The sequence below is a fragment of the Chlorocebus sabaeus genome, chromosome 25 (assembly GCF_047675955.1).
Source record: "Chlorocebus sabaeus isolate Y175 chromosome 25, mChlSab1.0.hap1, whole genome shotgun sequence".
Taxonomy (NCBI): domain Eukaryota; kingdom Metazoa; phylum Chordata; class Mammalia; order Primates; family Cercopithecidae; genus Chlorocebus; species Chlorocebus sabaeus.
This window is the reverse complement of record NC_132928.1, coordinates 79,689,462-79,712,248: the sequence shown is the minus strand read 5'-3', so window position 1 is coordinate 79,712,248 and position 22,787 is coordinate 79,689,462. Positions and strand designations below refer to the sequence as shown.

The 22,787-nt window shown below is 39.7% G+C and overlaps 1 protein-coding gene across 1 annotated transcript in view; it reads right to left on the bottom strand.

Annotated features, from left to right (window-relative positions):
• The window catches only part of WDR64 (WD repeat domain 64), a 158,234-nt gene that overhangs the window by 44,937 nt on the left and 90,510 nt on the right, over nt 1-22,787 (bottom strand). Inside the window, exons 12-15 of the mRNA XM_007989939.3 lie at nt 21,082-21,230; nt 18,209-18,332; nt 13,050-13,225; nt 5,039-5,215 (exon numbers count right to left, since the gene is read on the bottom strand). Of these exons, the coding sequence (XP_007988130.3) occupies nt 5,039-5,215; nt 13,050-13,225; nt 18,209-18,332; nt 21,082-21,230 (626 nt within the window). The remainder of the gene's footprint in view (nt 1-5,038; nt 5,216-13,049; nt 13,226-18,208; nt 18,333-21,081; nt 21,231-22,787) is intronic.

The window sequence follows — 22,787 nt, the reverse complement described above, 5'->3', positions numbered from 1 at the left end:
ATTAGTGTTTTCATTTTGTGTGTGGCCTTTTTTGCCATGGCAATGCTAAGTTCTGGGAATCTGGGTGTAGATGAGGTTTCTGGTTATCAGGAACTACTTCTTGGAAATAATCATAAGTCTTTTTCATATATATATACACACATATATATATATAATATGCTGCTATTTGTTGCAGCACTACTTTTAATTGGAAAAGATTAAAAACAACCCAAATGCTTATCTACAGGGGACTAGTTGAATAAACAATGGTACATCCATTCACATGAAATATTTAACCCCATCGTCTCAGCCCAAAATCTCCTTAAGCTGATAAGCAACTTCAGCAAAGTCTCAGGATACAAAATCAATGTGCAAAAATCACAAGCATTCTTATATACCAGTAACAGACAAACAGAGAGCCAAATCATGCATGAACTCTCATTCACAGTTGCTTCAAAGAGAATAAAATACCTAGGAATCCAACTTACAAGGGATGGGAAGGACCTCTTCAAGGAGAACTACAAACCACTGCTCAATGCAATAAAAGGGGACACAAACAAATGGAAGAACATTCCATGCTCATGGATAGGAAGAATCAATATCGTGAAAATGGCCATACTGCCCAAGGTGATTTATAGATTCAATACCATCCCCATTAAGCTACCAATGACTTTCTTCACAGAATTGGAAAAAACTACTTTAAAGTTCATATGGAACCAAAAAGAGCCCACATTGCCAAGACAATCCTAAGTCAAAAGAACAAAGCTGGAGGCATCACACTACCTGACTTCAAACTATACTAAAAGGCTACAGTAACCAAAACAGCATGGTACTGGTACCAAAATAGAGATATAGACCAGTGGAAAAGAACAGAGCCCTCAGAAATAATACCATACATCTACAACCATCTAATCTTTGACAAACCTGACAAAAACAAGAAATGGGGAAAGGATTCCCTATTTAATAAATGGTGCTGGGAAAACTGGCTAGCCATAAGTAGAAAGCTGAAACTGGATCCCTTCCTTACTCCTTATACAAAAATTAATTCAAGATGGATTAGAGACTTAAATGTTAGACCTAAAAACCATAAAAACCCTAGAAGAAAACCTAGGCAATACCATTCAGGATATAGGCATGGGCAAGGACTTCATGTCTAAAACACCAAAAGCAATGGCAACAGAAGCCAAAATTGACAAATGGGATCTAATTAAACTAAAGAGCTTCTGCACAGCAGAAGAAACTACCATCAGAGTGAACAGGCAACCTACAGAATGGGAGAAAATTTGCAATCTACTCATCTGACAAAGGGCTAATATCCAGAACCAACCAAAAACTCAAACAAATTTACAAGAAAAAAACAACCTCGTCAAAAAGTGGGCAAAGGATATGAACAGACACTTCTCAAAAGATGACATTTATGCAGCCAACAGACACATGAAAAAATGCTCATCATCAGTAGCCATCAGAGAAATGCAAATCAAAACCACAATGAGATACCATGTCACACCAGTTAGAATGGCAGTCATTAAAAAGTCAGGAAACAACAGGTGCTGGAGAGGATGTGGAGAAATAGAAACACTTTTACACTCTTGGTGGGACTGTAAACTAGTTCAACCGTTGTGGAAAACAGTGTGGCGATTCCTCAAGGATCTAGAACTAGAAATACCATTTGACCCAGCCATCCCATTACTGGGTATATACCCAAAGGATTATAAATCATGCTGCTGTAAAGACACATGCACACGTATGTTTATTGCGGCACTATTCACAATAGCAAAGACTTGGAATCAACCCAAATGTCCATCAATGGCAGACTGGATTAAGAAAATGTGGCACATATACACCATGGAATACTATGCAGCCATAAAAAAGGATGAGTTAGTGTCCTTTGTAGGGACATGGATGCAGCTGGAAACCATCATTCTCAGCAAACTATCGCAAGAACAGAAAACCAAACACCTTATGTTCTCACTCACAGGTGGGAATTGAACAATGAGATCACTTGGACACAGGAAGGGGAGCATCACACACCAGGGCCTATTGTGGGGTGGGGGGAGTGAGGAGGGATAGCATTAGGAGATACACCTAATGTAAATGACGAGTTAATGGGTGCAGCACACCAACATGGCACATGTATACATATGTAACAAACCTGCACGTTGTGCACAGGTACCCTAAAATATAAAGTATAATTTAAAAAAGAAAAAATAAGTAAAGAAAAATGAATATGTGTACACCCATGTTCATGGCAGCATTGCTATTAATAGCAAAAAAGTGAAAGCAACCCAGGTATCCATTGATGGATGAATGGGTAAACAACATGTGTTCTATGCATACAATGGAATAATGTTCAGCCTTTAAAAGGAAGGACACTGTGACATACGCTACACATAGACAAGCCTTGAGGACATCATGCTAAGTGAAACGAACCAGTCACAAAGGATGAATACCATATGTGTCTGCTTATATGATATACCCAGTGTAAGTTAATTCATAGAGATGGAAATTAGAATGCTGGTTGTTAGGAGCTAGAGGGAAGGGGAAATAGGGGGTTATTGTTTAATAAACAGAGATTCAGTTTTGCGAGATGAAAGCGTCTGGAGATGGCTGGGTGATGAAGGTTGCACAACAATGTGAATGTATTTAATGTCGCTAACGGTACACCTAAAAGTAGTCTAAGTGGTAAATATTACTTTACGTGTATTTTACCACAATTTAAAAAAAAAGGAAGATGAAGATCTCTATGTACGGCTTATAATGGTCTCAAATAGATTATTAAATAAAGCAGGGAATACAGGGATGTAAATAGTATTCTATCATTTGCCTAAGAAGGTGGAGAGGGAACCAAGTATTTGATTATATTTTTTAAAAACAGCATGGAAACATAAACCAAAAACTTAAAAACAAAAAGTTAACTATAGGTTAAGGAAAGAACACGGTGGAAAAGACATGAATACAATAGACTTTGTTTTGTAGCTCAGAATAGAACTTGTTTTGTAATTTAATCTTAGAAGTATTGAAATGTTTTACATAACAATAAGACAAAACTGAATTTTAAAAATGCAATACATTTGAAAAATGAAGCAAACTTAACCATATATAGAGTTGGTGGTACAAGGAATTATTTTAAGCAATTTTAAAGCACAGTAATTTGACAGTACATTCCACATGCTATACGCCCTAAGGACAAAAAGAACTGCAAAAAAAGCAAGATTCTGAGCTGTGTCAGGTATCATGTTCCTAGAAATTTTATTGTTTTCTGAAACTAGAATATAATGTAATGTACAATGATAACATATAAAATGACATAAAGAACCTGTATATTATGTAGAAGAATACATTATATAAATAATAGCATAAAGCAAATAAGTAATGATGCTTATATCAGTAGAAATCAAAATTTTCTGAGAGAAAGATATAAAATAAAATAAAATTCGTAAAAGCCATATAACCTTACATTTGAACTGGGAATATCAGTGCAAAATAGTAGTTCTTTTTCTCTTAATGTGTTTTCTTAGCTGTCTATTGAGAAAGTCTAAAAATAAGAACCAACCTAGTGGCAGTGGGCAGCTCTAGAACCCAGGTTGTGGTTTTTAAAAATACTATTTCTCACTGAAAAGAAGTAGAATATGTTGGAGAAATAGTGGATTTTAGATCTGGAAAGAAATGTACAAGATGAGCCTGGATCATCTTGTCATACCTGGAAGCTATCCAGAGCTTCTGAGGTCACATCAGAGGAACTCAGGAGCCTGAAGAGGCTCCAACCAGTTTCAGATGGGACAGTTTGGGCATCAATAATAATAATAACAAATTAAATGGACTGAAACACATCAAGAACATTTAAATTTGTGAGTCAATAATGATATTAAATAAACAAAATTCACGGACCACCTTTGGAAGATGCTAGGAAACCTATTCTCCACTTTAAAACTGATAAATATAAATTTTTGATTAAAAAATTATAAATTTTTTTTTATAAAAAAGCAAATCATGAATTAGTTTGCTTTTCTATATAAACTGTACCTCAGTGTAACCAAGTATTTGATAAAGGAGAGGTTTTCTTTAAAGACACATTCCAGTAGTAAATAAAGCAGAAAGGCAGCATGGCAACTTTGAATGAAAATAATAGACCTAGGTAATGATCATCAGTGACTGCTGAGATGCAAAAAAAAAAAAGACAACTGGTCATTATGAGAATCTTGATGGAATACAGGACAGCACCTATGAAGGAGTCTTGCTAAAAAAAAAAAAAAAAAAAAAAATCCATGTTGTAGTCAATTAAGCCACCAGATTAACTGCCAGATTGCAGGAAGTACAGCGGAACTTCTTAAATAACACCATGAGGGTGCAATCAGCAAAATCTAGAATGTGGAAAACTATGGCATCACTGTCCAGCTTCTTCAGGACATAAATTACAAGGAGAGAGAAAAGAAAGATATTTAACAGATTTTTCCAACCAAATGCAACAAATAGACCTTGTTTGGATCTTGGTTGTTGAAACCAATTATAAGAAATAAATTATAAGGATATCTGGAAAATTTGAACACTGAATGAATATGTGATGAGATTAACAACTTCTTACAAATTATTTTTAATATATTTTAGAAAATAATGGTATTATTTTTGAAATAGTCATTATTGTTTAGACATATATACTGAAATATAAAGGGATGAAATGACATAATGTTTGAGATTTGCTTCAAAATCCATTGGTGGGCCAGACACGGTGTCTTATGCCTATAATCCCAGCGTTTTGGGGGGCTGAGGCAGGAGAGTCAGTTGAGCCCAGGTGTTGGGGTCTGCAGTGAACTATGATCACACCACTACACTTTAGCATGGGCAACAGAGCAGGACCCGGTATCAAAAAAAAAAATCCATTGGTGGTGGTCATGGTGAAGAGCTGGGAATAAAGAATAAGTTTGGCCATACACAGAAAATTTTTGAAGCTGAGCGATAACACATAGAAGCTCTTTGTATTATTTTCTATACCTTTATATATGTTTGTAAATTTCCATAACAAAAAGCAAAAGTTAAAAAGAAACTAAGAGAGGAAACTTACATTAGAAGGTTGAGAAACATTCCTCTCAACTATTAACTCGACATCTGGGAAAGGAATAGCCATGTTCCTATCTCTAGTAGACACTCTCAGATGCACAGCATGTTTCCCATCTTGTAGGAAAGGCACAACATCGGGCAGCTCCCAGATCACCATGAGGTAAATATCATCTTCCTTGCCCTTTAATAGAAATCCAGTAGTACATGAAAAGTTCAATTAATTATTTTATTTTGAACTGTTTTAAAGAGATAGAGAAAATAGAACCTACACTGATGTATCCACCATCTAGCTTTACCAAATCTTCAACCCCATCTCTTCCTTGCTTATTAATATAATTCCTCTTTCTTCCCTCCCTAGAGTAATCAGTAATGTGAATATGATGTTAGTCATGAAAGTTTTAATATTTCTACATATACATACATATATGTTCTACATATATATGATAGTGCTGTCAAACTTTAAGCCATTTTATGAATGCTATCCAACTATATGGATTCTTCTTCAACTTTCTTATTTCACTCAATAGGATGCTTTTGAGATTTATACAGGTTATTTCATGGAACTCCAGTCTATTTATTTTAAACTGCTTTATCGTATTATATAGACATACTACAATATATTTATCCATTGCCCTATTGACGGATGTTCAGAGTGCCAATTTGGTACTGCTTTCCTTTACAGACAGGCGGCACAGTTTCTACAGCATATATCTGGGGTAAAATTACCTAACTATAAGATAAGCACATCTTCAACTTTACTAGCTATCACCAAACCACTTCTCTAGGTAGTGTTTAGCTATGTTCACTCTCACCAGGAGTAGATGAGAGTTCCCCTTTCTTCATATTCTTGCTAACACTTGGTATTATTTGATTTTCTTAATGTTTTGCCTGATGAATATGAAATGGGACATTTTAAAACTAATTTTTAATACCCTTTCAAACAGGAAGACAGGAAGTCAAATTGTCTCTATTTGTAGATGACACAATTGTATATTTAGAAAACCCCATGGTCTCAGCCCAAAATCTCCGTAAGCTGATAAGCAACTTCAGCAAAGTCTCAGGATACAAAATAAATGTTAAAAAATCACAAGCATTCCTATACACCAACAACAGACAAACAGAGAACCAAATCATGAGTGAACTCCTATTCACAATTACTACAAAGAGAATAAAATACTTAGGAATACAACTTACAAGGGATATGAAGGACCTTTTCAAGGAGAACTACAAACCACTGCTCAAGGAAATAAGAGAGGGCACAAACAAATGGAAAAACATTCCATGCTCATGGATAGGAAGATCAGTATTGTGAAAATGGCCATACTACCCAAAGTAATTTATAGATTCCATGCTATCCCCATCAAGCTACCATTGACTTTCTTCACAGAATGAGAAACAACCACTTTAGATTTCATATAGAACCAAAAAGAGTCCATACAGTCATGACAATCCTAAGCAAAAAGAACAAAGCTGGAGGCATCACACTCCCTGACTTTGAACTACACTACAAGGCTACAGTAACCAAAACAGCATGGTACTGGTACCAAAACAGACATGTAGACCAATCAATTAGAACAGAGGCCTCAGAAATAATGCCACACATCTACAACCATCTGAACTTTGACAAACCTGACAAAAACAAGCAATGGGGAAGTGATTCACTATTTAATAAATGGTGTTGGGAAAACTGGCTAGCCATATATGCAGAAAACTGAAACTGGACCCCTTCCTTACATCTTATACAAAATTAAGTCAAGATGGATTAAAGACTTAAATGTAAGACCTAAAACCATAAAAACTCTAGAAGAAAACCTAGGCAATACCATTCAGGAAATAGGCATGGGCAAAGACTTCATGACTAAAACACCAAAAGCAATGGCAACAAAAGCCAAAATTGACAAATAAGATCTAATTAAACTAAAGAACTTCTGCACAGCAGAAGAAACTATCAACAGAGTGAACAGGCAACCCACAGAATGGGAGAAAATTTTTGCAATCTATCTATCTGTCAAAGGGGTAATATGCAGAATGTACAAGGAACTTAAACAAATTTACAAGAAAAAAACAACCCCATTAAAAAGTGGGCAAAGGATATGAACAGACACTTCTCAAAAGAAGACATTTATGCGGCCAACAAACATGAATAAAAGCTCATCATCACTGGTCATTAGAGAAATTCAAATCAAAACCACAATGAGATACCATCTCATGTCAGTTAGAGTGGCGATCATTAAAAAGTCAGGAAACAACAGATTCTGGAGAGGATGTGGAGAAATAGGAATGCTTTTACACTGTTGGTGGGAGTGTAAACTAGTTCAACCATTGTGGAAGACAGTGTGGCAATTCCTCAAGGATCTAGAACCAGAAATACCATTTGACCCAGCAATCCTATTATTGGGTATATACCCAAAGTATTATAAATCATTCTACCATAAAGACACATGCACATGTATGTTTATTGTGGCACTATTCACAATAGCAAAGACTTGGAAGCAACCCAAATGCCCATCAATGATAGACTGGATAAAGAAACTGTGGCACATACACACCATGGAATACTATGCAGCCATAAAAAAGGATGAGTTCATGTCCTTTGCAGGGAAATGGATGAAGCTGGAAACCATTATTCTCAGCAAACAACACAGGAACAGAAAACCAAATACCACATGTTCTCACTCATAAGTGGGAGCTGAAAAATGAGAACACATGGACACAGGGAGGGGAACATCACACACCAGGGCCTTTCAGAGGGTGGGGGATAGGGGAGGGATGGCATTAGGAGAAATACCTAATGTAGGTGACGGGTTGATGGGTGCAGCAAACCACCATGGCACATGTATACCTATGTAACAAACCTGCACGGGCCAGGTGTGGTGGCTCACGCCTGTAATCCCAGCACTTTGGGAGGCTAAGACGGGTGGATCACAAGGTCAAGAGATCGAGACTGTCCTGGCCAACATGGTGAAACCCCGTCTCTACTAAAAATACAAAAATTAGCTGGGCTACCAAGCATGCACTTGTAGTCCCAGCTACTCGGGAGGCTGAGGTTGCAAGAGGAGAATTGCTTGAACCCGGGAGGCAGAGGTTGCAATGAGGCATGATCATGCCACTGCACTCCAGCCTGGTGACAGAGCGAGACTCCATCTCAAAAAAAGAAAAGAAAAGAAAAAAAAAAAACCTGCACGTTCTGCACATATATCCCAGACCTTTTATAAAGTGTATAAAATGAGATACTAAAAATGAAAACTACTTACCACTATTAAAAAAACTTTTTTAAACTATTTTTTTAAACATATTCGTTATATTAACCATTAATAATATTTCCCTGACTGTTGTGAGTTGAACATTTTTTCATGTGTCTGCGAGCCATCTGGATTTCCTTACCTGTCCTTTGTTCATTTTTCTATTGGGCTATTTGTGGGGATTTTTTTTTTCTGCAGTTTGGGGAGTTCTTTACATATCCTGGTTTCTAACCCTTCTTCAGTTAGCTGGGGTTCAGTGGTCTTTTCATGGTCTGTGACTTGTCTTTTCACTTTGTTTTTTAAGACCAGCTTTTATTTTTAATTTGAACATAATCATGATACCTTTGCCGTATCCCATCTATGGATGTGGTATATCTCTCCATTTATTCAGATTCTTTTCACATCCTTTAAGATGTATTTCCACAAAACTTTTGCATAGTTCTTGCTATGTTTATTTTAGGTACCTTATACTTTTGTTTGCTATTGTGATGTGATCATTTATTCCACCTGTACTTTGTTTATGTTTTCTTTCATGAGTGTGTGTGACAGTGCCTTGCTCTGTCGTCCAGTCTAGAGTGTAGTGGTGCTATTTTGGCTCACTGCAATCTCTGCCTCCCAGGCTCAGGTGATCCTCCCACCTCAGCCTCCCAAGTAGGTGGGACTACAGGCACGCACCACTACATCCAGCTAATTTTTGTGTTTTTTATAGAGATGGGGTTTTGCCATATTGGCCAGGATAGTCTTGAACTCCTGGCCTCAAGCAATCTGCCTGCCTTGGCCTTACAAACTGCCAAGATTACAGGCGTGAGCCACTGTGCTGGGCCATATTTGTATTTTATAACTGGTTATTATTGATGAGAGGCCATTAATTTTTAATTTTTGAATTGTTATATGGGAACAAAAGTCAAAATTTTAAGGTCAATTATTTTGCTTGCAGTACAGGACTCTTTCTATGTTGACGAGCAGTTATGGAAAAGTGGAGAGAATATTGGCCTAGGAGTGAAGACAGCTGGTTTCTAGTCTTTGTTCTTGTAGGACCTCGGGCAAGGTACATACCTTCTTTCGCCCTATTTTTCTTTGGCCCTAATTTTCTTATTTGCAAAATTAGGACTTTAGCTAGTTGATGGATAAAAGTCCTTCCATTTTTTTAAACTTTGATTTTAGTTGTTGCCCTAAGGCCTCTGTTATTTCATATCCATGTTAATTTAAAAGTATGGGCCAATAGTACTCCTGCGTACTGGTGGAGTCTTTGTTTAGAGTTTGTGCCATTGTGGGACAGAAGGAATGAATCTCAGCAGTATCTCAAGAGTGACCAAGTGTTAAATTATGAATTCAACTCCTATTATGAATTTCATGGTGAAAGGGAATATCCTTCTGGAACATGGTAAATATTTGGTAAATGGTCATTGAAAAAAATGAATGAATGTATTCTAGAAAATAACTATGTAAATCAAATTATTTTATTTCAAATAGGCAGATTTCATAAATAATAATAATAATAAACTAATAATAATAAGTAAATAAGTACACTTTCAACATTGTATTACACTGAGTAATCGCTTAGTTAGATTTATGTGCCTACCTGGTGGTATGAGTTAGTGACAGTGGTTTAGTTTTTTTGTGTCTTTTTGAGGCAGTCTTGCTCTGTCGCCCAGACTGGAGTGCAGTGGTGCATTCATGGCTCACTGCAGCCTTGACTTCCCAGGATCGAGCAATCCTCCCACCTCAGCTCCCCAAGTAGCTGAGACTACAGGTGTGTGACACCACGCCTGGCTAATTTTTATATTTTTTTGGTAGAGATGGCATCTCACTATGTTGCCCAGGCTGGTCTCAAACTCCTAGCCTCAAGCGATCCTCCTGCCTTGGCCTCCCAAAGTGCTGAGATCACAGGCATGAGCCACCACACCCGACCCGACAGTGGTTTTTAACAGGCTTAACGGGTGTCAATAGAATCGGGTTTCAATAGAATCTCCTATGACAGTGGCTCTCAGACTTTCTGAATTCACAGAGCAGTAGAATTTACGAAATACCTTTTGAAGATTGACCTAGAGTCACTCACATTCAATTTTACCAAGTGAGGACGTGAGGGAGAAGGAGATGGGAAACTCTACTAACATTATTTTATGAAAAGAAAGGCTATAGTAATACAAAACAGTAGGAAAGATACAATCTTAAAATTTAAAAGAAGTAAAAGTAGCGTTGTCAAAAGTTACCCTTTTTTTCTACATTTCATCTCTACTTGGTAAAATCTTTTGTCTTATATTGGAATTGGCTGGTAGGTCTTTAGGAATCAGTTATCTAGGAAAACAGCAGTTCATATAATGCTAAGAGCACTATTATGTTAATTGCTTCATAAAGAAAGATCATTTACTTTAAAGGACACACAAATATAGCTTTATGAGTAGATCTAAAGTACTGTGGATAAAAGGAAGGTAAGTAAGGGGGTCTTTAGAATTTGAATGATGTTGAGATCAATCATCTTCCTGGAAACCCCCACAGTGCTTTGTTTATTATGTTAGAACAGTAATCTCTCACCAACCTATGGTTTTGTCAACAATGACTTGGGGGCAGATTTCTCTCAAATTTGCCAAAGGTTTCATATAGGCAGAATGCAGTTCTATCCCCTTAAAACTGAGATGATGAGAAGAATCATTGTTTTCTTCTCTTGTTGTCTATGAAGTTGTATTAATAGGCCAGTCAATTTACAGTCTGCCCTCTTGTTACATGGCTTAGGAAATCATGCCCAGAATATTCAGCACGGCCATGATTTGTGCCCAGAGCGGGCAGTTGCACAAGCATTTTTCTGAGACTTGAGAAAATAAAACCAAGAACAGAAGTGTAAGAGAGATATTATATTTAAGCCATTAAGGACTGTTTGAACACTTTTAAAAGTACATGATACTTTGGAGACCCTTCTCAGCTCATACAACTCATAATGCATCAGCAGTGTTTCCTGAATAACTGAATGTGATTACTGAAGCAGATTTTGGCTTTTTGGTTTGCTGGGGTGTGGGGGCGTTGTTTGCTTTTTTGTTTGTTTTTGTTTTTAAGGCAGCTGGGAGTCTAGGAGGATAGAGGTTTGGTTTATCTTTCCTCCATTCCACTCTCAGCTCCAACTTCCACCTGTCCAGCTTGCAGTTTCTGGTGCAAACAGAGAAGCGGGGTTTGGAATTTAGGGAAATAAATCTATTATAAATCTTGTTCCGTTTTTAGCTGGAAAAAAAAAATGTCCTGGCTACCCAATTAGTCTGACAACCATCCCACCACACAAGCTTCTGAGGCACTTTGTGAAAACACTCACAACACTTGTAATAGGGGGATCAGTGCAACTCCTATTAAATTATGAATTTCATGGTGAAAGGGAATATCCTTCTGGAACATGGTAAATATTTGGTAAATGGTCATTGAAAAAAATGAATGAATGAAAGTATTCTAGAAAATAAGTATGTAAATCAAATTATTTTATTTCAAATAGGCAGATTTAGTAAATAATAATAATAATAAACTAATAATAATAAGTAAATAAGTACACTTTCAACATTATATTATAAGGCTGCCCGCTCTAACATTGGTAAAAGTTCTCCAAATACCGCTCATAAATTTACTGTTGTCTACCTTCGAAGAGGTTCGTTCTTTCTTTATTTTTTTATTCTTTCCATCCTTAATGAGCACCTACTCTGGGCATGGCCAAGAATACAAATATAAATAAGAGAGGTTTTCAGTTCTTACCAAGATCCATCTGCAGGTTCTAAATGCAGAACCAGAATAATCAAAGTAAAAAATGCTGCAGTAGAACTAAAAACAATTTTGGTGAGTGAATAATTCCATGCTACTTGTTGTAGCCCTCAAAAAAGGAGCATTTGTGACAACAGACATTGTCTGGTAGGAAGGGCATCTTGATGAACAACGGCACTTTATAAAGCAAAAATCAACATTTCATTTTGTTTTAGAGTGTATTACTAAGAAATGCCTTCTACAGTGCCATTTTGGATTGCTCAGACAAGAGAAGAGTATAGTACATCAGGGAAGTTTTTTACTCCTTTTTTCCCGTTCTTAGGTCATCAGTCATCTTAAGCTGGTGCTTCATGATTGCTGTGCTATTCAAGACTTTTCTTTTTCTGGTCTTAGCTTTCAGAAGGGGAATAATAAAGGCAATGAGTCCTTGAGTTCAAGGTGACGGGGTGAGATCCGCTCAATAGCCAGGATAAATGATCTAGTCTTCATTATAAATTTGAAGAGGACATTAGCATTCCGAGGTGGTAATAGAGTCATAGGAAAAATAAATTAGTCTACCTCAATCCTCCCCAAACAGCCCTGGGCAGATTGCATCATTAACCTTAAAATAAACAAAGCGATTTTGGTGACAAGCTGGAAAAGTGACTTGAGCATCCCTGAATGCATTATGGGTGATAAGGGGCAAAGCCTGCCGGAAAGCAGTTCTGCAGTGAATTATCCCCATGTGAGGGTATAAAGCATGTCCGAGGTAGCAGCTGGGTATAAATTTAACCTTCTGGACACCCGCCTTAGGAGACCCTGACTAACCCTTCAGCGGAAGCTTGATGGGCAGCATGTGGTGACTGGGCAGGGATTCTTTTTCGCTCTTTGCTTGAACCTGGGCAAAGTTAATGAGGAGCATCACGAGAAGGTTGAGGATAAACACTATCTTCAGCTGGCTACCAAGAGAGGCGTTACCTGGGTGGGGATTATCCATGGACTCATTTGATTTTCCCAAAAAGGGCACCTGCAGTACGAATATGAAATGGGATTATAAACCTGGATCATTTTGATAGTCCCATTGCGCTCCAAGGCCAGGACCAGGTGCTGGTGTTTTTCTTGGGCTTTGAGGAAAACGAGGCGTTGTAGGCAGTGCTCCTCCTCCTTCCAGTCTTTCCCCTCCGGCAACACTTTCATCTCCTGCCCACTGCCAAAGTCCCAGATTCTGACTGTTCCTGAGCATACAGAGAAAAAGACTATGTGGGTAAAAGTGACTTAGAGAAAGCTTGGCTTTTTGCTCAGAGAAAATTCATCTGATCGAAAGTTTTCTGCCAACAATTTATCCTATATTTATTCCCTACTCAGATGGGTGAGTCTTCCCTGGCTTGCTGTGCATGAAATTTATTCCTGTATGCCTTGATTTGTCACCGGCTGAAAAAATAAAAATAAACAGGACCAGGCAACGCCTTGAAATCTAGCCTCAGGCTCTCCTACTAAGCTTTTGCTCTTAAGTGAGTCTCTTCTGTTTTTATTCTCCCAACACTTTTCAGTGTGCTAAACACGCCGTCCCGAACATGGGAATGTTCGCTACCATGCCACAATTATTATTCACAGCGAAAGATCATTCCAGTAATCTATCACATTTCTTAATGTGCTGACATGTTTTAGGACGTTAGCTCTTATTAGATAATAAAAAGTTGGAGGGAATCCCAGTCGGTAAGAATCTGCCAAGCTTGGAGATTGGTTTTGTTCGTTACATGGGAGGAAAGTGAAAGAAAAGTATGGAGTGTTTTTCTTTTTTCGGTTTTTTGTTTTTTGTTTTTTGTTTTTTTTTTTTTTGAGACGGAGTCTCGCTCTGTCGCCCAGGCTAGAGTGCAGTGGTGCAGGGTCTGGGCTCACTGCAAGCTCTGCCTCCCAGGTTCCCGCCATTCTGCTGCCTCAGTCTCCCGAGTAGCTGGGACTACAGGCGCCCGCCACCTCGCCCGGCTAATGTTTTTGTATTTTTAGTAGGGACGGGGTTTCACCGTGTTAGCCAGGATGGTCTCGATCTCCTGACATTGTGATCCACCCGCCTCGGCCTCCCAAAGTGCTGGGATTACAGGCGGGAGCCACCGTGCCTGACCGAGTGTTTTTCTTACATTTAAAATTATACTTTCTGTTTGAAACCTAATCCTCGATATGATGGTATTTGGAGATGATTAGGTCATGGGGGTAGAACCCTCATGAATGGGATTAGTGCCTTTGTAAAAAAGGCTCCAAATTCAGATCTGCTGTGACTCAGATGAAGAAAGAAAAGTAAGTAATACAATGGGCCCCAAGGATCTGCCTTACCCCTTTGTCATGTGAGAACACAGTGAGAAGGCAGCATCTATAAACCAGGAGGTGGGCCCTTGCCAGACGCCAGATCTGCCAGCGCCTTGATCTCGAACTTCCCAGCCTCCAGAACTGAGAGAAATCGATTTCTGTTGTTGGAAAACACCCAGTCCTCCTGCCGTGAGTGGTAAAGCATGTCAAATGGGCTGAGCCCAGGAGGTTTTCCTACCTCCCCTCAAGAGGTAGAGAACAACTTGCTCAGCTCTGTCTCCCTTACAGTAGGTCTTCGTCTACAATATCAGCAGGAGGGTTTGCCGCCCTTCCCTCAGTGGCTTAGGCGTTTGCTTTGTCAGTAAGACGGATGCTGGTGGGACTTTCTGTGGCTCCACAGTGTAGGCTGTTCCTGTCTCCCAGATCTGCACCATGAGGGAGGCCAGCCCTGTGTGACATGTGATGAGCCGTGTGAGGAGCATGGGAATGGACGCACACTCCCTTTGTGTTTCTGGCTTTTAGAAGCGCTGTACTCTCATGCTATCCTACACTCAGATCTCAGCAGTTCTTACAAATCTGACTACATTCTCACCCATCTGAATGCCAGCCCCATTTCCTTCTCATCACTGCCCTAGGTTAGCCAGTAACTGTGTCCTGTCTTTCCCCGGAAGTGCCTGTGTCTGTCCTTCTATTTCAGGCTACTTGCCTGCAACATCGATTCTCACATAGGTTCAAGAAAAGTTCTGATTTCATAGATCAGCTTGCTTTTTTATAGATATCAGTGTGGGCCCAACACTCTTTCCATCTTATTACATACCAAGGAGACACTGTCAGCTCCAATTCTGATAGTGCTTAAAGCATTTTAATTAATCTGATATATGACATTTGAGACCTCAACTAATGTAAAAATTTAAAGATTTATATCAGTGTTTCAGTGTTTGGCAAAATTTGTTAGCCTTCTACATTGTTTTGAACTTTGAAAAATAAAAAGAAACAGAAAGTTGCAAAAATAGTAAAGTCCTGTGTATCTTGTCCCAACTTCCCCCATTGCTTCCAGCCCATGTGACTACAGTATAGTCCTAAAACAAGCAAATTGACATTAGAAAATCCCATTAACTAGACAACAGACCTTGTCCAGATTTTACCAGTTTTTTACATGCACTCTTGTGTATATGTGTCTAATTCTTCACAATTTTACTGTGTGTATAAATTTGCACAACCATTATACAGAAATGTTCCATCAATCCACAGGAACTTTTGTGTTAACCTTCGTAGTCACCACAACCCCCACTGTCACTATTTGGTAATCAGTAAGCTGTTTTACTTATCTAAAAGTCTGTCATTTTGAAGACATTTTATTTTGTTATTTCAAGAATGTTATTGGCTGGGCGTGGTGGCTCCTGCCTGTAATCCCAGCACTTTGGGAGACCGAAGTGGACAGATCATTTGAGGTCAGGAGTTCCGAGACCAGCCTGGGCAACATAGCAAAACCCTGTCTCTACTAAAAATACAAAAATTAGCCAGGCGTGGTGGAAGGCGCCTGTAGCCCCAGCTACTCAGAAGGCTGAGGCAGGAGAATCGCTTGAACCCAGAAGGCAGAGGTTTCGGTGAGCCAAGACCCTGCACCACTGCATTCAAGCCTAGGCAACAAAGCAAGACTCCATCTCAAAAAAAAAAGAACTGAAATGGATGAGGTCGACTTTTGTCTTTTGTTAGTGTCTTTCAGATACATTTGAACTGCTGGAAATATAACTAGTTTGTTTCTTTGTATTACTTGTAATAACTATAGTATTCCACTGTATTGATGTACTGTAGTTTGTCTAACCAGTCATATGTTGAAAAATGGTTTGTTTTTCAGTTTTTGGTTATTATCAATAAATCTGCTATAAACTTTTTTTTTTAAACACCACCCACTCTATGGCATTCCATTGTAGCAGTTCAAATGGGTGGAGATACTTTCTTTATTGTTAACTTCATTCATTTGCTTTGGGGGACCTGGAAGAAGGGGCCAGAGGGATGATAAACAGTATAGTTGTGGAATGCCTATTTCTAGGTCATTGCTCAGAGGAGAGCATTCTCTTCTCACATGGGCTCTTATAGTGGTGACCTCAAGTTCAGACTCCAGTGAACCACAGGTCTTTTCCTCTCCTCCTTTAACCCTACCCCCTTTCTTATCCCTCAGCTCGAATCCTGCTCGACACCCAGAGTGTTTTCACTGCACTGTTTTCCTTCCCCTGCACCAGGTTCTCCCCATCAGCAACACTCACACCCCCAGTATTTGTTTGTTGGCCACTAACAACATCATTAAACGTCGATTAAATACTCCCTCTATACTCAGCACTGTGGTAGGAGCTGGGGGTACTTAATGAATAATCATAGTGCCCACCCTCAAGGACTCTGTGGCATTATAGGAAAACAGTCACACAAACAATTAAAAGACATTATCGTGTTCTCAGACATTCCTGGGTTATGCAGAGGCCAGTCTCCTTGTCCAAATTTCCTGCTACCTTGGGACTTGGGCAGTCAGATTTAGTGGCGCAGAGAGCAGGGGGATGTACTCCTCAGCTTTTCCCAGGTGATGGGTGGTAATGAGAGGAGACCAGTGGCTTATGGTTTGAACTTCACTGGGAGTCAGAGAATCTCACTTCCCAGGGTGTCCTGGATCTCTGTCAATTTAACCAAGAGGGCCTGGCACAGTGGCTCGCTTCTGTAACCCCAGATACTCGGGAGGCCAAGGAGGGAGGATCACTTGAAGCCAGGAGGTTGAGACCAGCCTGGGCAACACAGTGAGACTCCGACTCCAAATAAATAAACACAATAAAATAAATTTAACATATGTACCTTTGAGAAGGACAAACTCAATATCTGAAAGAATTCTAGGTTCTAGAACTAACAACATAAAATATGGCTTGCTTGCATATAAACAATACTATTGTCAGTCATATATTGAATGGCTTAATGCTTCTGCGTGATAATAATTGTGTACATTGCTCAGAATTTCAACAACTACATTTCATGTCTATGCAGGGTGTGCTTATGGAACAGCTAAGACTGCTTTCTCAAGAACTGGTCCACGTGAAGGGCAGTTGCATTTATTCATACCCCATCGACTCAGTATTCATGATTTTATTTCACATGGTGTTGTCATCTGCTCACACTTAAAAAAGTCAGACTTTCACACATCAGTATGCTCACTCAATTCAGCAGTTGGCTTATGCGTGTAGGCCTAGGGTAAATATATTCAGAGTAGTGCATGCAATTGGTCATATGGTCTAGATAAAGCAGTTCTTTCATTTAGTACGTAGTGAGTGGGGTGAAAGGCAGGGCAGTCTGTAGCTCTTTAGTTCCCGGAAGTCCTACCAGTGCTGCATAGTGTAAGGCACATCAAACAGCCCACCCCAACCTGGGCCTGGCATCCTCTCAAGTTTGGCGTGGCACATGCCCTCCGCAAGGCTAGACATGTGAACAACTCCAATATAGAACTCTAGGAGTAATGTGAAAAAGTTGGCTGGATGTTTTGTCTGGTCCAGAAATCTACTGTCGGTAAAACTATTGTTAGCTAGCACTGAATCCGATGTCTGTCTCTTGGCTGATGGTACCCAAAAGTGGAACGATAGGATGAGTCAGTGCAACACGGATTAGATGAGATGTCATATGCAAAAGACTTCTGCAAACTGTTAAAGCGACTATGTAAATGCAATGTGAGGAATCATTTTTAACATCCATATCAAGACATTGATGCCTGTTAGATAAGGGACTCTACCACTGTTCACCCAGGCACAGGAGTTTCACTGGCACCCAGACATATTCCAGCCTGCTTCATCTCTCCTTCTACCCCAAAGAACGAAAGCGTTTTTGGCAGAAATTCTCAGGACACTAAAGCAGAGACGCCACATTCTGGATGTTAGTCTGACCGTTATATGCTCCTGTGGCAAAAAGAAATCCACTTTCATCGACAGCTGCAGAAGTCACTTCAATATTGAAACCATGAGGGTCTAAAATCTGGTATACTTGGAGCCCAGTCTCGAGTTCCCATACCTGTGGGAAAGAACAAAAATATCAAACAATCCCTTGGAATAAGCCCTTCAATTCTCATCAGAATTACACCATATTCACAACAGCCTCACAGATGGAACTCTGTACATCTAACACATTTCCTAGCACTCTGCCCTGAGTGTTGGTTTGATCAAAGATAGTTCTGAAAGATAAAGTGCGTTTAATAGTTACTGTGCTCTCCCGTACTGTGTCTGCTGCAAATGGAGGGCTGACAGGCAGGGACTCTATTCCACGCAGCCCCTGGCCATGGAAGAAGTGGTCAGTTGGTACTGTAAGCCTGAAGCAAGGTTAGAAATGGAACAGTTGCAAAGCTCAGGAGACAAAAGAAATACGAACTGGATTTATTCCCTGGTGACACTCATCCTAGTTAGCCAAGGATCGTGGGACAGGATCTGTGGTTAAAAGCATGGGACCTGAGAGAAGAATCCTGAGGGAAGAGCTCATTGACCTTTCCTAGGAATGTTCTGACTAGAGACATGGGTCCAGCGAGAGAGAGAACAGGAGAGAGAGACACATATACAGAGAGAAAGAGAGAGACAGAGAGAAAGAGACTGACCTCAGAGGAGGCCATCTGTGTAATTAGGATGAGTGTAATCAGAAAATCTAGAGACATGTCAAGACTCAAGAGTCATCATTATCTCTCTCTGGAAACACAGTAGAGACCTTAGACCTGCAGATTTTCTGTCTGAGTCTCTCCTTCATGGAGTTGCCATGCTCAGATGTAAATTGCACTGCCATAACGTGCCAGCACTGAACCGGCAGCACAGAATGATGGCACTGTAGGTATTGTGGCAGAGAGGACAGCATATACAAAGTGCCGGGGTGAGAAAGTTCATCTTTCCTCCAGGGAATGGAAAGAAAGCCACTGTAGCTGGGTGAAAGGGGGAGTGTGGAGGGGATGGAGCTGATGAGATAGTCTGGGGGCCAGATAATGAAGGGCCACTTGTCGGGGAAGTGGTAGAGCTGGGATTTGAGTGAAGTCAGTCTGGCCCTAGAGTCCGTGCTTTTAACTTCTGCGTGTCCCTGGTTATAGACGGGGTTCTTAAGGGAGAAAGAGGAATGTGGGTCATTGCATGAATGGGTCTCAGGGGTCACCTATCTCCTGGCCTGCAGTGTGATCTCTCTCCAACCAACCTGGCAAGAAAACTCACCTTCATATATTCTTTTCCACTCTTTTATCCCACACAGGGATGACATTTTCCCCGTAAGAGGTGACTGCATGAAATACTGACTGCACGAAAGCAGGACAGGTTTCAGTTTTTGTTTTCCTCTACCTCTCTCTTTAGACATTACCAGAAATGCACTAATATCATGAACTCAGGAGATTCTCACTTGAGAAAATCTCCAGCAAACGATCACAGAAGTCAGAGACTGAGAGGTAATTTGAAGGGTCCCCAGAGGAATGCTGTCTGCTAGTCTAAACTTAATCTCCTTTTGGAGAGCATGCATGAAATGAAGGGACAAACACCTGAAGCACACACCTCCAGCCATCACTGCCAGATGACTTCAGTGGTCATAATGATGGACACAGTTAGCATGGCCACAAGCCCTGGCCTCTAGGAAATGCTGTGATGGCTATGTTACAGGAAAGGGGTCCTGATCCAGACTCCCAAGAAAGGGTTCTTGGATCTCACACAAGAAAGAATTCAGGGCAAGTCCACAGAGTAAAGCGAAAGCAAGTTTATGAAAAAAGTAAAGGAATAAAGAATGGTTACTCCATAAACAACCCCTTAGGGCTGCTGGTTGTCCGTTTTTATGGTTACTTCTTGATGATATGCTAAACAAGGGGTGAATTATTCATGGCTCCCCTATTTAGACCATATAGGGTAACTTCCCGACGTTGCCATGGCATTTGTAAACTGTCATGGCGCTGGTGAGAGTGTAGCAGTGAGGAAGATCAGAGGTCACTCTCATCGCCATCTTGGGTTTGATGGGATATGGCCGGCTTCTTTACTGTGACTTGTTTTATCAGCAAGGTCTTTATGACCTGTGTCTTGTGCCGACCTCCTATCTCATCCTGTGACTTAGAATGCCTTCACCATCTGGGAATGCAGCCCCGTAGGTCTCAGCCTCATTTTACCCAGCCTCATTCAAGACGGAGTTGCTCTGGTTCAAATGCCTCTGGCAGCTAGGCTGGAGGAATGCGGCAGAAAGGGCATGGGTACTTACATCAGAAAAACTTGGGTTCATATTCCAGCCCTCATGCTTATCCCAGCTATGTTGCTTGATCTCTCTGAGCCCTAGTTTCCTCATCTTTAAAATGAAACTCTTTATCTGTCCACAGAGAACTGTTGTGAAGATTAAATAAGATCACAGAGACTTAAGGCTCTTGGCAAGTATTCTGAATCTACAGGGGTTACAGTAAACACCTATAAATTTATTCCCCTTCCTTCTTAACATAAATCCTCTTCCCATACTCCGTTAAAAAAATAAAAATAAAAATGCAGACTAGTTCTATCTCCTTGATATATTTCCTTTAAAATTCCTATTTTGATAGTGAAAAGTAGCCATGTTTATTCAATGGAGCATGTGGGTTGACAGCAAGCAGTCTGAACTGGCTTAATTAAAATGCTTGTTTTTCACCTACTCATGAAAGCTTAAAAATCACTCTAATGTATGGTCTCATCATATGTGCCGCTACATTTGCTTAATCACTCAATGATTTATTTTAAGAAGAGAAAATTGTATCTGCTTTGCCTTTTTTCTGTTTGAAAAGCCAATAGGTACTTACCCTAATTATGGATTCAGAGCAGATAGTGAGTACTTGGTGAAAATATTTGTTGTAAAGCATGACATTGATTTCTCGTTCATGAGTGTGAGGAACCTGTTTGGTATCTTGTATCATCCTAGTCAAAGGATACATGTCCATAACACTAGATCCTGGAACAGAAGTAAGAATCTCATAAATACCCAATATGTGAAGTTTCTCATCACAAAGGGTTTCAGCCAAGCAGTTGGGTTTGGAAACACTCAAACAGTGAGATTAGCAATATCGATCAATGCCTAGGAAATTTAATGAGGTGAGAATATTTTCATTTATTCTAGAACATTTTTGACAGATAAAGCACATATGATTCAGCCACAAAAAAGCCTTCTTTTTGGACTGGATTATTTTCAAGTGCAGGCCATTTGGACTTCCTTGATATCCTTTTTAGTGAACCTCATTTTCCTATATTTCATAGTCTACTTCTCTCCTTCTTTATTATGCCTGCAGCGTGCCTCTCCATCTGTTGCACAGCAATAATGGTGATGACCAGCTTTCTGCTGAAGGTTAGCCTCCACTTAGTGGTGGAAATTTATGGTTAGAGAGCTCCTTTCAACCAATAAATTGATAAAGCACTCTGAAAACATGGTCTTATTAAGTATAATGAACGAGAATGATCACAAGCCAGTGCTTGCAACATCGATATAAAATAAGGTTAATTTCTAAATCACCACTGTAAAGTAGAAGTAGATGAGGAGCAGGTATGTTTACTTGTGTTTTTCTAAGTATGATTTAAGTATCAAAATTAACTGTGGCTCTGTTTTAGTGTAATGTCTAGAAATATTAATAAGAATCTCAATTAGCCAGGTGTGGTGGTGGGTGCCTGTAATCCCAGCTACTCGAGAGGCTGAGGCAGGAGAATCGCTTGAACCCAGAAGGGAGGTTGCAGTGAGCTGAGGTCATGCCACTGCACTCCAGCCTGGGCGACAGAGTGAGACTCCATCTCAAAAAAATAAAAATTAAGATAAAAAAAAATAAGAATCTCAGATCATTCCTGTGGCTCAAGCAAAACTGAAACTTCTTCCTGATTTTATTGATGTAAAGATTAAGTTAATAAAAGGCAGATTTTGCATGGAGTTTCTCAAGTTTCTCCAAAGAATTCTCAACTTTAGGAGAAGTTTCACCAGGAGTTACTAAACACCCTCTGAAGTGTTTAAATTTTAAGATAAAATCTGTTCATGTGTAAATGCGGACTGAGATGGCTCATCTGGTTGTATTTCTCAGTTCATATACCTTAATATGGAAATGTGAGCAGAATATGGTAACCAGATAGTCAAATTATACTTGGACCTTTTGGTAGATCCTTTTCATTATAGCAACAGTAACTGACTTCATTCAGAATGGATGTCAACAAATCTTGATATGCTTATGGAAACCTGGCAATCTTCTATTTTTTGGCTAGTTACACTACTGCTATAGAAATGATGTCGAGACCATCCTGGCTAACACAGTGAAACGCCGTCTCTACTAAAAATACAAAAAAATTAGCCGGGCATGGTGGCGGGCGCCTCTAGTCCCAGCTACCTGGGAGGCTGAGGCAGGAGAATGGCGTAAACCCGGGAGATGGAACTTGCAGTGAGCCGAGATCGTGCCACTGCACTCCAGCCTGGGCCACAGAGTGAAACTCCGTCTCAAAAAAGAAAAAAAAAAAAAAAAAAAAAAAAAAAGAAAAG